At 29.7% G+C, this 15,119-nt stretch overlaps 2 protein-coding genes across 2 annotated transcripts; one reads left to right on the top strand and one right to left on the bottom strand.

Moving 5' to 3' along the window:
• Window positions 1-4,638: 4,638 nt before the first annotated feature.
• Window positions 4,639-12,538, top strand: LOC132931421 (uncharacterized). The gene is made up of 4 exons (XM_060997417.1): window positions 4,639-6,202; window positions 9,740-11,831; window positions 11,890-12,174; window positions 12,232-12,538. Exons 2-4 carry the CDS (start codon window positions 11,121-11,123, stop codon window positions 12,481-12,483), a joined length of 1,248 nt encoding a protein of 415 aa, XP_060853400.1. The 5' UTR covers window positions 4,639-6,202; window positions 9,740-11,120; the 3' UTR covers window positions 12,484-12,538.
• Window positions 12,539-12,667: 129 nt separating this feature from the next.
• Window positions 12,668-13,915, bottom strand: LOC132931323 (uncharacterized). Its single transcript, XM_060997382.1, has one exon. It carries the CDS (start codon window positions 13,913-13,915, stop codon window positions 12,668-12,670), a length of 1,248 nt encoding a protein of 415 aa, XP_060853365.1.
• Window positions 13,916-15,119: the final 1,204 nt, after the last annotated feature.

The raw sequence follows: 15,119 nt of genomic DNA, 5'->3' as shown, positions 1-15,119 counted from the left end.
TCATTACTCCGCCCAAAATTTAAAAGTTATTACACCTCTTTAATAAAGTATCAACTTAATGCAATTTCTAACTAATTAATAATATATTGCTACATACAAATCTTCAATTTTTAATCGAACATTTTTAGAGGAAATAACATTGTTTAGAAGCAATAGATTACATGCTTCTATATTCTAAATCTAATTTTGTCTCTAAATACCCATTTTCCTGTATATTTATTAATGAACTCTTGTTATTTATTCAACATTAAAAATAAAATTTATTTGCAAGCAATTTATTAATATTTTTAGTACTTATCTATAGTTTCTGTATTTATAAAAATTACTTTACTAATTTCATGTAAACATATACATAATAGAAAATACATTAGTTTTTAAAATTTTAAATGTATATTTAAGTATTAACTATAAAAAAAATAATTAAATTAAATGTATGTTATACAGGGTGATTCTTTTATCATTGTACACTCAATATTTCAAAAAGTATAAACATTTTTTTACATAGTTTCAAGTTGTTAAAAAATTATATTTTTAATACTGACACGACTTTCGAGGTTAAATTATTATATATATCAGTTAAATATCACATACTTAATAATTTCTATAGTATAGGTTGAAAATTATCGAGCGAACAAAAAATATATTTATTTATGAGTTTATATTTTTAAAAATAACCATATTATTCTTTTTTTAAATAGATTAATGAGTTTAATTCTGTTTTGATTATATAATTTTATATCCCTTAATTGAAACGTAATATAACTTATTTTAGATACATCAAAAGCATATTGTAGACAATATTCTTATACTAAAATTTAGTAACTAAATTTCATTTTTATGTAACATATAAAAATGAGTACTTTTATATCTTTTATGTATATCTTATCTATATTCAACTAATTTAAAAACATAGTGCATTCATATATATATTATTCTCTAAGAGAAATATATAAAATGTAAATAATAATCTATCAAATATGATTTACTTAATATTATCACTGTTTATCGTATTTAATACGGCTAAAAAAAAATGAAAAAGAAAAAAAGAATGTATAATTTTATTTACTATGAGGCTATAGCATGTGAGTGATTACGAAAACTTGATTTTAGAAGAAATTGGTTCTGTCCGTTATCAAATAAATGTATTTCGGTCTTTTATAATTACAGATCACTCTATTCTGACAAGTTTTATATTTGATAAAACGCTTCAAATATTTTTGTAGGTAGGTATATTTAAAATACCAGCAATTATATTTTACAGTCCATTATTACAACTCATCATGTAGGCTTTTATGGACAATAATAATAATACAGAAAAATATTCCGTATTATTATTATGATTGATGGCAATTTAGAAATACATATTTTTGGTCCGTGCCTGTAAAACTGGATTTATGAGCAAGCACTTGTGCATATATTATGTTGATTAAAGGGCAAGTTGTTTTCGATTATTATGATTTAGTAAATACTATGTTTTTTTGTAGTTAAAAATAATCGTCTAAAATAATATTTAATCAACATACTATTTCTCAATAAAATAAAGATTATTTTTATTATTCATATATATTGTAAGTTAGTAATTATAATGTATTAAATTAAGTTTTTAAGTTTGTTCAGTGTAATTTGCTATGCAGATGAATGTAAATTGTAAATTCCTATACATGAGATATAAGTATAACTACTTAAAATTACTCATGGATACGCAATAAATACTACAAAAAACAAATTGTAACTAATACAAATTTCCTTTTCAGTTTATTCAGAATTATGACTGACAACTTAAATGTATAGTTGGCGGGGTTAAATTTTATTTGTATCAGTGATGCATAAAAACAAATCTAATCCAATTCTTAATTAAATCCAGTTCGTACATAATAATATGTAGGTATAATCCTCATTTAATACGTAGTATAAACTTTATATACTATAAATAATAATAATAATAATCACAGTAAAAATTAAATTATCAACCAGTATTTAATTTAAGAAAATGGATTGTTCATATCTATATCGTATCATAGGTAATAACTAATAAAGATAAGTCTAGATAATATGTGGTGGCTGGATAGTAGATATGACACTTGATAGTAATACTAACTCAGTACTAAAAGCAATGCATTTAATTTTATCGTCGTACAGGAAAATACATTTTGGTGTATTTTTGTTCATGTAGAAATTCACATATGTAACCGTCACCTTTCTGCTTCGTGTGGGAGTTTACTAAACCCCCGCCATGCATGCTCACTATGTATTTACAGTGTACTTACTCGTAATTTGAAAATAAAAAATATTGAATTTTGTATATTATAAGATTAATTATTAATTTACTGTAAAAACGTTGGTTCTTTTATTTTGAAAAGAAGTTTTTATTGTCATAAAACATTTATTAAATAGCGCAAGTATCAAATAAAATTTTAAGTAATTGAAAATAATATGGCTTTATAATTTTTAAAATATTTAAAAATTCCAAGATCAGGATTTAAAATTTAAATAAATTCATTTAAATATCGTAAAAAACAGACGATGAATATAATATTATAACAGGGTTGTTCTAACCTTTAAATTTTATCATAAATCAATTTACTTTTAATATATCAAAGCTAACAACACCAAATTCGTTCTGTTAAACACAAATTTGCGTTGTTTAATATTTGTAAGACGGAGTCAACAGGCGGGTGTAGAATTCTCTTAAAACTACATCTGTTTTAGCACATATTACTAATGCCACTATTTATTTGATTCATAGGAGCCCTAATACACCCTAATTCTTGGAATTATGGAACACGTATAAGTTAGTTTTCACGAAATATGATCAGGAAACATGTTTAAGGGTAAAAACTACCAATAGTTATATTGATTACATCGCTATTGATTAATACTTTATGATATAAGTTAACGTCATAATGTTCGTTTGGCAGAACAAAATATATATTCTTGAATAAAATGGTTAATCTTTGCATTTTGAAAATATGATGAAATATATATATTTTTTATTTTTTATTATTATGGATTAAACGATCAAAATTTTAAAATATGTATTATATACTTATAAATCCATTTTATTTCAAAGAACAATTGATTGATTTCGTATAAATATTTAAAAATTTAATATTCTACATAAAATATAGTTTATACAATATATTTTAACTACTTCATATTGTAAATGAATTATTATTTTACTTGTGTATATAATATATATTATACATAAATTAATGATAGAACTTTCTTTATTACGATTTGACTGGTGCATATACGTATATTATTCATTGATTATATTATTGATTACTGATTAGGTATATTGATTTTATAAGTATTTGGGAAGAAGAACATTTTTACATATATAATGAATGAATTTACATGAAATATGTATGTTTGGTATTACACAACGATTTTTATGTAAGTTATTTAAATTATTTAAATTTATTTTATGATAATTTATTCTAGTTAAGGAAGTTAACTATTTATTCGTATATAAACATTAGGTCTAGATTATTTTATCAAATATAATAAAATATATATATTATTATGTAATGGTATTAATTTATTGCATATCAGGCATAAGCAACATTTAGTTTGTAGTAATTTAATTATAAAACGATTCTTACTCGTTTTTTTCCTATGTATTATGATATAATTTTTGGTATATATTTATTATTTATACACAAACATTCCGATATAACTAAAATATATCTTGAAGCTTAAAAATTTATGATAAGACAATTTAGTTTAGTTTAGAGAGTTTCTCTGTTTTTATTGCTGTAGGTATAAACTCATTCGTATGCACTAATCGTACCTAATTATTGCATCGCACATTCCACTATAGATATATAATTTATTGTCTGTATTAAATTTTGAATATTTTTTGTTTATAATTTTGATACTTAAATATAAATTAATAATTATTAATATGAATGTGAATTGTGTGTCACTCTGATGTTTCTTTTAGTACAAGAATTATTTTTATGTTTTTGATAATATTATGAATATTATTATAATATTATTACCATTATTGTATATTTTTATGTACTTGGATTAATAATTAATAATTATAATTTTAGTAATAACTATAGTACCAATAGTACCACCTACTTTGACATTTATTTTATTATAAATCATATCAAATATATATCAATTTTATAATTGAATAAAATATATTTCTGTTAATGTTATAATAATTGTTAATTTTTGGTCATTTATCAATCATCATCATTAATCATAAGAATGATTCAAATTTTAGAATTATAATATATAAATATTTCTAAATATTTTCGTGGTTCTTTATACAATTCTTGATTATAGTATCACAAAATTATACATACTTATTAATTACTTTTATAGTTTTACACTCTGGTCATTTTGGAAAAAATTTATATAATATTATTGAATTTAAGTTAAGGAGAAAGACGACTGCCGATCTTATAATAAAATATATATCATATTTTTATGTTATAATTTTAAATCCAATGTCGATTAGGTTCAATAATTTGATTGACTATATATATTGTAGTAAATTATAATACAAATATATTAGGTATATTTTATAATTAATATTGTATTATTATTTTTAAATTTATTCTTTTTCGTTAGAAATGTCTTACTCAATTTATAATGGTATTAAATTGATCGATTGTATAATATTTAAAATAATAATTTAAAGACTTCATAAATTCAAAAATTTTAGTTTGAACCCGAATACCTGGTAATGAACGATTGTACATATATTAAACGTAGATAGTAATAGCAGTATGATTTAATGTCGTATAATATAGAAGTAAAATAGTAGGTACATGAGACTTTTAGACTTAACTTTAAAGCGTCAATAATTTATTTGTTCAAGTTATAATAACGTATTTGCGAGGGAGGGACATCTCTTCTTAACCTACCTTTTTTTAGTTATTTTTATAAAGTTATAGATGTATTTTTTCCATTTATCACTCTATCAGTAAGTAATACAATTTTGAACCGTTTGGCATCGACAATTTTAGTTATATCTTCTCACTAAATACGCATATATGGCTATATATATTATTATTGTAATAATTTAACTATTGTAATTTGATTATTGTATTGAAATAATGGTATTGATTTTGCTGAAATAAATAAATAAATAATAATATACCCTAAATCCTAAATACGCCACTGGATCAAGTGTCTTATTTTCTCTTGAATTATATTACTCCGTATATCTATAGCCAATATAATATGACTTCTGATGACGGGCACTTGACTGTATAATGTATACTCAAATATATTTTAACTGTTGTATATGTTTATGAAATCATCAAAACCTGTGTTTGTTTGTCGTCAGTTCAAATCGGTCAATAAATATATAGGTATTTTTTATTAACTCATTATACTCATATACATATATATTACTGGAACATCTTCGGGACACCAGAATTGGAGAGGATCCTTCACCTTCTTCTTTTGTATGATTTTATTTTATCTCAAAATTTAAATATTGTCGTGTTTATTTTATTGAGTTTGACCAATTATCATAAAAATAAGCTTATGGACAGAAAGATAATATGTTGTAACTTATTCATTTATATTGAATAAGTCATGATATAATTTATCGAAATATTTTATTTTTTAAATTAGACAAGTTGAGTCAAAAATATACACAAATCATTTTAAAAATAAGACCAAATTAAAATTAGATTTTTAATTAATTTAAAAAATATGAGAAATCATTCCAAAAATTAATCGACCTATTCGACCTACTTGCCAAACGTGAAAATGTGAATATGTTTTTGAGGAGGCTATATGTAAATTATACATATACGCGTATGTACCAGCAAGAATCTTCTCCCTAGTTAGATAGTATGCCACAAAAAATATTTTGCATCCGAGTCGACCGAGTCGTCATTGTTGGTCTTCAATCATCGTGGGCGATGACATCATCGTTTCCTTCGCTGTGCGATTAGTGCTTACATCGGCCGGCAGGTCGCGTGTCGTGTACCGAATAAAAATAACCCACGCCGCGTCCGACATTGGTCCTCGCGCGTAGTACCGTAGTCGTGCGTTCGTGCCAGTGGCCGCCGCACCTTTGTCGTGTGTTTATGCCTGTGCGATATAAGTGATAGTAAAGTGCAGTGCATAGTATCATAATATAGTGTCGTATATTGTTATATTATTCGAGAAACGGAAACCGTCTTCGCCGCCGTCGTTTCACTAATTGATGTCCTGCTTTGAATATTATGTAAGTTTGTCACGAGTTTGGTCAATAAAATCTTGAAGATGACCACCTGCAGCATTTCGGTTAATATAAATCATAATCTGTTGTGCGTCGTCGCCGTAGTCTCCTACGAAATCAGTCGTATACGTTGTTTACGTTGTCTTCCTCTATCATCTGTTTATCCGTTGATTTAGAGTTGATTCGCGGTGTACCTATGAACAGCTTACTCTCTTCTAAAAATTTACGACCCTCGCAATATTCGTTCTAGTTTCGACGTTATCGTCGAAAACAACTCGTAAAATATGAACATAATATGATACGCGGTAAGATCAAATGGTCGTTACTTTACAGTTTACGATGTACGTTTGTATGTTTTTACTTTAACCAGCTAGGCAGGTTAACATTTTCTATAGGCTGAGATTTCAAGTGTGTAAGACATTAAGTGGCGTTTTTAGAGTGACTTATACGTTGCGGCTGCATAATATACTTTTTTCGTATACTTATATTTGTTTGTATATATTGTGTACCGCGTGTGTTTGTATGTATGAGAAAAGGTGATTAAAATTAATTTTTAAGTAGGTACCTATATAATATATATATATAATGATAATCGTAAGTGAATATAAGGTTTTCTCGAATTTTTAATAATCAATCTCTTAGTATTTTAATACATTTGGGATTTGGAATTCTTTTTTTTTTTATAGAATTATTAAATTGCTCAGTCATAAGGTAATAACTAATAATATTCTTCATGTTTTCTTGTTTGTTATAATATACATGTATAAATATATGCACCTATAAGTAAAACATTCTATCAATTTCTTAAAATTTTAAATAAAATAAAATCATGTAGCATAATATACAAATAACAAATAAGTTATAACTATTATTTTTGATAGAGGTTTATTTTTCATAATTTATTACTGTAAACAATTTATAATGCATCCGTCAACAAATTTATTGTATTAAGTGTTAATCAATACTCGAAGTCAATCAATATGAATAGTTTAACATTAAATAAACTATATTTCAAAGCGGTGCATGGTGCGCGTTTGACTCAAATATTTTAAGTTTTCAACAGTAAACTATATATTTTTTATTATAATTTAATTAATAATTATGATAAAATATTGTTTAAGGTTGTATGGGCCCCATTTGATTGTTCTGAACTTTTTTGCTTATATTTCTCAATACTCTGTGAAAGGTGCGGAACCGGTTTTCGCGTGACATTTCTATAGCGAACGAAACCGGGCGGCAAAACCCTAAAAACATTACTATAGCTGTCTTTAGGAATCATATTTGATTTATAATATTTATATGTTTACAAGTTCATTAATGTTTTCTTACAACTGCTAGTCATTTGTATTTACGACCGAAAGCTTTTAAATGTTATCTTTTATGTTTCTCTCCCTATCACAGTGTATATTATACTATCGTGTTATCATTCCAGTAACTGCAAACACGTGTAGGAGATTGTTCCGAATTTATTTGGTTTACTTATCTGTTTATCGAGAACATATTGTATTTTTTTTTAATGCAGGTATCATCTTAGCTATATATTAGTATTCTGATGAAATAATGTTGTCTGCTCAATAGTATAAATGTTGGAATTTAGATAGAAACAATGAATATAAGTTATAACTATTACATTTATACATAAAACATATTTCTTAGTCTGGAGGACTAGGTGTTTTTTAAAATTATTATTTACGTATCATTTTTATTAACCAAACATGCAACTATACAAAGATTTTATAGTACACGGTGTAATACTATTTAGCGTCCTTTGTACATCATTAAATTGGCTTAAGGGTCTTCGTAACTGACATAATCGATACTAATAATTTAAAAGTCAAGTTTTAAACTTTATTTCATATGAAACAAGAGTATTTATTGAACAATTTTATATAATTATCATTTTTCATGAATTGATACATTTTATATTTATTATAATTTTGTTAGATAAATAGGTTATAATATATTAATAATTATTTATAGTTTTAAAAAGTCATCAATTCACTATTATTTATTGATTATAATATTGATATTAATCCTTTTGACTTTTAATTACGTTCAACTGTAATAATCTTATTTATACTTATATTTATCTTTTTAAATTAAATGAAAATGAATAATATTGGACTATAAAACTTGCATATTTTTTAAAAGATTCGTATTGTAGCATTTATATATTTTATCCGTTTGGCCGAATAAATACAATAATAGTTATTCATTTCATACCATTTTAATGGCATTCAAATTGTCGTTAGTAGTTTTTAAAAATAAATTAGAAAGTCCGAAGTCGTACTCATAATAATAATTCATGAATAACAAGAAGGACGCTGGACTAGGAAATTTGATACACGTATTGTTCCTCGAGGATTCATTCCCCGGACGGCCCCTTTGATTAATTGCGTGCAAAAATTAACAAATATCAACCGTTTATCCTAGAAGTCCTAAACTACAAATGATTTGATCAATTAAAAACAAAATTAGATTAAATTAAACATTGCTATGATATGCAGCTCAGCAGCTGTTATAAGCTTTAGGAATATGAAAATTTCAGTACTGAAATGGCAAAGTACCTAATATATAGGTATGTAGGTCACCCGAAAATGTCAACAACATACTTTATTATTGAATAATAACTGATATTGTGACATTTTATTTTTCTATCTCTTTTTAATAAGCAAACAATGTATACTAACATCAATAATTTTTTTGTTTACTAAGCTAAAGTTCGGTGTACCAAGTTCAATGTGCACCATGTAATAGAGACATTATTGTTGGGTTTGATACATATCTAATTAATTTATATATATTATACGTAGCCATACTAAATAGTTATAATATGTATATTGTATTTCGTTATGACGTTATTTATTGAGAACCGATATTTTATATTGCATTACGGGGTATTATAAGGATAATATTTCTTAACCTTTTATTTTAACGGCTGATTGTTTCGTTAAACTAATATTATTTAAATTTTATAATTCTGTGTATTTTTCCCTTAATCATTCGTTTTTTTTTTTGGACCGCGTGTTTTTTTTAAATTTTCTTTTGTGTACATTTAAACATTCTAAACATGATTTTATGCGTCTGTAGTCTGTACATCCTAATAAAACCATAATCTTGATGCTGTACAATTAAAAGTGTAGTTTAGAATTTCAAGACTTTGTTTTAAAAATCTTGTACATAATAGTGGAAGAAAAATGATTATAACTTATTCTTAATGTTTATTGTTTATTAATAAGCACGGCATGTGCCCTTTGTGATCAAAGAAGAATGAGCTCCTTTCTGTTGTCGACGTTCTAATTTTTGTTTTTGGTAATTCATGCGAACCATTATTCTCTGCGTTTAAGTACATATACACCGTGGTTTTGACCGATAGGATATAATAAAATGTTAGACGTTACAACGACTCGACGCACGACGATGGCGACGACTAAAATAGAGAGATACACTGCTGATTTGGATCAGATCCACTTCAGGACTTAATAATTTTCTCTCCACTTTTGTTTCTGCCAAAGTGTAAAATTCCATGCGTCCCTTTTACAGTAGTCAAATTTGACCATCGGCCATGAGTAGTATGAAAAGGGGGATTCAAACACCGCAGCCGCAGCCGCAGCCGCAGCCGCCGCCGCCGCAGCCGCTACGTACGTGACGTAACGTACCCCCCTCACTCTCACCCTCACCCACAGCCGCCGCCGCCGCAGCCGCTACGTACGTGACGTAACGTACCCCCCTCACTCTCACCCTCACCCACAGCCGCCGCCGCCGCAGCCGCTACGTACGTGACGTAACGTACCCCCCTCACTCTCACCCTCACCCACAGCCGCCGCCGCCGCAGCCGCTACGTACGTGACGTAACGTACCCCCCTCACTCTCACCCTCACCCACAGCCGCCGCCGCCGCAGCCGCTACGTACGTGACGTAACGTACCCCCCTCACTCTCACCCTCACACACAGCCGCCGCCGTCAAACGATCGCGTACGTGTGCGACATACGTTTTCAGTTATCACATGTTATCAATAATTTATTTTTATCAGTTATCACACATTATTTTTTTTATCAGTTATCACACATTATTTTTATCAGTTATCACACATTATTTTTATCAGTTAATAACTTATTTTTATCAGTTATCATATATTTAAAAATATAATATTATGGGTTAGAATCGAATCGTGAGGGTAACATTGTATATATATATTTAAGTACATGCTAAATAATATACATAATCATATGAATATTCTCACAACGTAAAGTTCCCTCTTATATACTTGGGGAAATAATATACAAAAATGTACATTAAGCCTTGATACATAGATACGATCTGCTTATTGTCCCCGACCGGCCACCCACTAATAATATTAAAATGCCTATTAGTGAATAACACACACACACACACACACACACACACACACACACACACACACACACACACATTAATAACTGATATACTTTTGTGTCTAAAATTCCATATTCTCTCATGTCGTCAGGATGACGCCGACTCATAATGTATATCCTTAAACCATCACAGATCCATATTCAATTCATCGATAATCACACAATACCTTGCAAAAACTCTACCGTCGCCACCCCCTACGTTTGGCGTCGGGTTGACAATAAGATACACCTTATTTAATAAACTAAATGACTCTATAGAAATTCACACTAACTGCTCGTCTTTACGAGGTGGCGCCGACTCATAATGTATATCCTTAAACCACCTCTCACATTCCAGCAAAATCCATTAATATTGAAAAATGCCCCCCCCCCCCCACCTATTATAGAGACTCCTGACTTAAAGAGTCGGTGTCTGTTTAGTCCGTCTACTGCCCTAAACTGGTGTACACGTAGTTTTCGTTCGCTCCGTCTTTATAAATTTTAGTGTTTTTTAAAGTGTGTGTTTTTATTTTCAAAAATAATTTTAATCATGGCTGGTTCAATTGGAAACATGGCTAAAGTGTACAAGAAGAATTTCACATATGTACCACCAACACCGCCTGCAGAGCTCATCGACTGTAATAATTTCACACTAGACTTCACCGGCCGTAAGTTTTTGAATGTAGGACTTGATCCTACGGACGAATTCAACACCGTAGTACAAATTATCACACCATCGCGGTATATTAATATGCCAGCCGACTTTCTAAGACGTATATTTTCCCTGATGGGGAATATATTGTCGTTTATTTTGGATCAACCGCAAAAATATAAGCGAAATTTATTTCTGGAAACCGAAATTATTTCGCTGTCTAGTATGGTGTATCAAGGGGAAAATATGCTTGTCATCGAATCAAAAACACAAGCTGGATGTCGAGTATTGCTAAATCGTGCAGATTTAATGAAATTACAATACATGGAGGAGAGTATTTTCGAAACGTTCGCACGAAAGTCAGCCATCATACGTCCTGTTGTATTAAGGCAATTTGAAATTATTGAAAATTATATAGACCGGGAATTTACCAATGTGCAATCGCCACCGAAAACAGTTGACGAAATGATAATTTTTATTAAAAACCTTCAGACCGATCAAATCATCAAGAATATCGACTTAAATTTTGTTAGTCAGCTGAAAATGTGTGCAGCACGGAAATTAGCTGAACAATGGTCTCAACGATGGAGCGGAGGAATGTCACCAGAGGTAATTAAATCTTAATACTAGCTCTATTAAATAGTTATTTAATTTTTATTATTTTTAGTTAATCGTTAACCACATTTCGCCATTGTCGCCGATGACATCGTCAACGTATTCGCCGTCCATGTCCAATCACATAATTTTGGCTCCGAACAAATATTCATCACCGTCCCCTCAATATACCGATGACACCGATGCGCAGCCGCCGCCGACCAAACCATGGGATATAACGCCGCGACAATTATTCTCACCGTCTTTTTTCGATGGTGAATGTTCGCAGATCAATCTTACGCAGGCAACATATCCAGCAAGCTCCACAGTTGACGAGAACGATGGACCAATTAATGTGGTAATATACATATATTTAATTTTATTATATTTATATTGACAGATTATAATTATTTAGTTTATCAATGAGAATGATGCTCCTACCAGTCTACCATCATCATCATCATTACCGGTGTTCATAGACAATCATTCTACAGGACACGTTTCGAACGAGTACCCCCTATGGTATAATAACCGTATAAAATCTACGGGCCCTGCTGTTGACGAAAACGACGGTCCGTCGTCTCTCAACCACTCGCCATCTATTCTCGACTTCACAGGTGGCAAGCCCACGAAAAAGCGGAACGCAAAACGCAAACTCTTTGAATGATATTGTTTAAATAATTTTGTGTGAAATAAAAAAACAAGCGTGATACTTAAAACAAGTTTTTTTTTATTTATTAGATTAAGTTTTTACAATAAGGTTTACAATTTATATTTTTAAAACAAGGTATAAAATATTTACAAGGTATAAAAAATAATTATAAGATATTTATAAAATATATATACAAGGTTTACAATTTTCTGACATCGCCACTAAACGGATTATAAGTTATAATCTGATCATGTAGTATTAAACAATAAGCTGCAGTCTTTTCTGGAATAACTGTATCGGTTTCAAAGTCTATTCGTAGGTCTACGGTCGATGATTTCACGTTATCATTCTGGTACGACAAATCGACGACGACGATTGGAGTATAGGTTTGAAAAACATGTTTTGATAATAATGGTTCACAATAATCTCGTTCGTAGTATGATTTTTGAAAGTCTGTATAAGCTTTATACAATAAACTGGTAGTATTATTTTTAAAATCGGCTCGAAAGTCTTCGTATGGATACACTTCAGAGTTTAAGTGTACCTTAAGATTTTTTAGTTGACAGTGATCAAATCGACCAGCGTCATTTTCTATATTTTTTTTTCGATCGGTTTGTAATCCAAACAAAATAAATCTAGGTTTTTCAAGCAAGCTGCTAGACTTTATCGTCCATGAATGTGAAGTATTTCGAGGGAGTACCGGATATTCACACAGATCCCAGGTTCTGAACGCACATGATAACGTTTTGCGCGAATCCAATACTTTCAACAGTTTTAATTTTTCTTTATCAGTGACTTTGATAATCGGCATCTTCCACGCCACCTTAGTCAGTACAATCGTAATTTTTTTATTTTTCTCAACGTGTTCGGTGGCTCCGGCACCCACAACACGTATTGCATCCAAATCAGTAGACGAACGATTTAAAATTAGTTGTTGATTGCAATTGAGTAAAATTTTTTTATAATCTTCACAAAAGCCGAATAAATGTTTTAGAGGAATGCATCCGGTAAACACATTATCGGTCATAAAATTTTTATTATCTTCACCGTCCATTGCCGAGTCCCAAGCACAGTTGTCTAATGTATTCATTTCATTTGGAGTATAGGAGCAGAACGCTTTCAAGCAAGACGACACTCCGGGTGATTTTAATTTTTGTATCTCTATTCCATTTATTTCATATCGCATCTCAGAGAATAAAAATGCCAATCCATTATTTGAAAAACGTACGTCTCCAGCAGCATCGGTAGGTTTTTCTACCTTTCCTTCAATGTAAATGAAACTCTCACACGGCAAAGTGTAAGAATCCATATTTTGGATATTTATTCTAATTTCATCGTTATATGAAAAAACCGTGTTTGAATACGGTGTAAACGAATGATATTGCTTTTGTGTTATTTTACAATCATCGACATAGCCAGCAGTCACATCTAAATATGAGTCATCCATCATTGTAACGAACGAAGAAAATTTAAATTATTTTTCGTGAGCTTGGTTTTGTTTTTTTTCAATTTGGACGTAGACTTTTTCAGTGGCGGTTTAGATGTAGACTTCTTCACTGCCGGTACTACACTAACGGGTTTTTTGATGGTAGCAGTATTTATATTAAATTTGAGCGCCATATCACCGCGTTATTTGTAAACGAATTGTAATCGGTTCTCCACGTAGATTTATTAGAAAATCGTTTTGATCTTTTAGTACGATATTTACTTTACTTATTGAAGTCGTGTTGAGTCTGTAAAACACTGGGTGTCTAGGTACCTCAACGATCTTATATCCTGCAGGCACAGTCGGGTAAAGCTCATGTATGGTCTGACTCGGCGCTCCGTCACAAAATGAACCAACAATCAAGTTGCACTCTACTTTTATACAGTTTACTTTCATTATATTGACTGTATTTTCAGATTCGTGAGTAACACCAGTAGTGTATACGACGTTTCTAAAGCCCAACAATTTAGCAACGCTGTTTTCGACTGAAAAGTCAATCTCATGGCTACAGGATATCATACACTTTAATGTATTACTGTTTGCTTTTAATTTAAAATGGGTAACATAGTTGGGCATGAATTTGTTTATAACAGATTCTAAATCCTCCAACTCGTACGAACCAGTAGGTATAATTACGTTTTCATTTTGACCGATAAAATTACGAAAACCTATTGCATTACAACCAGGTTCTATGTTTGGAATTGAATTATTCGTCTGTAAACTCAAAAGACAAATCCGCGCTGTATTATCTACTTCTATAGGTGGAAAAATATCGCATGACAATTCACTAGAGTTTCCGTTTAACGTTATCGTGTACATGATAAAAATTTTAAACACAAGTGTCCACAGTTTGTAGTATTATATTTTTGTTCTCTGTTATAATTATAATTAATAGCGCATCCGTGAAAATATTTTTGCACCTCGAGCGGTGGTGGTAAATTTCCAAAACTGTCGTAATATTCTACTTTTTTTCCGATTTTTTTATACGCTACCCAATGCGTTCCAGTACCTTTCTTCGTATCCAAGTTAATAATCGCTGATTCTAGGCGTTTAGGACGTGTATATAACCTATCTCTGGTAAACACGCCGATGAAATGAGGTATTTTCATCAAACGAGCGATTTTTATAAGTTCGAAATCGTACAACGCTCTACTGGGTAACGTAG

This window comes from Rhopalosiphum padi, unplaced genomic scaffold (genome assembly GCF_020882245.1).
Source record: "Rhopalosiphum padi isolate XX-2018 unplaced genomic scaffold, ASM2088224v1 scaffold1, whole genome shotgun sequence".
In the NCBI taxonomy this organism is placed as follows: Eukaryota; Metazoa; Arthropoda; class Insecta; order Hemiptera; family Aphididae; genus Rhopalosiphum; species Rhopalosiphum padi.
Note: the sequence above shows the minus strand (reverse complement) of the source record. Positions and strands in the feature narration are given on the sequence as shown.

Excerpts from the sequence above, each read along its gene's own strand:
- LOC132931323 (XM_060997382.1), bottom strand. The coding sequence starts at position 13,915 with ATGGATGACTCATATTTAGATGTGACTGCTGGCTATGTCGATGATTGT.
- LOC132931421 (XM_060997417.1), top strand. The coding sequence starts at position 11,121 with ATGGCTGGTTCAATTGGAAACATGGCTAAAGTGTACAAGAAGAATTTC. Across the intron at positions 11,832-11,889 it reads GCGGAGGAATGTCACCAGAG|TTAATCGTTAACCACATTTC; the intron begins GTAATTAAATCT and ends TATTATTTTTAG. Across the intron at positions 12,175-12,231 it reads ACGATGGACCAATTAATGTG|TTTATCAATGAGAATGATGC; the intron begins GTAATATACATA and ends ATAATTATTTAG.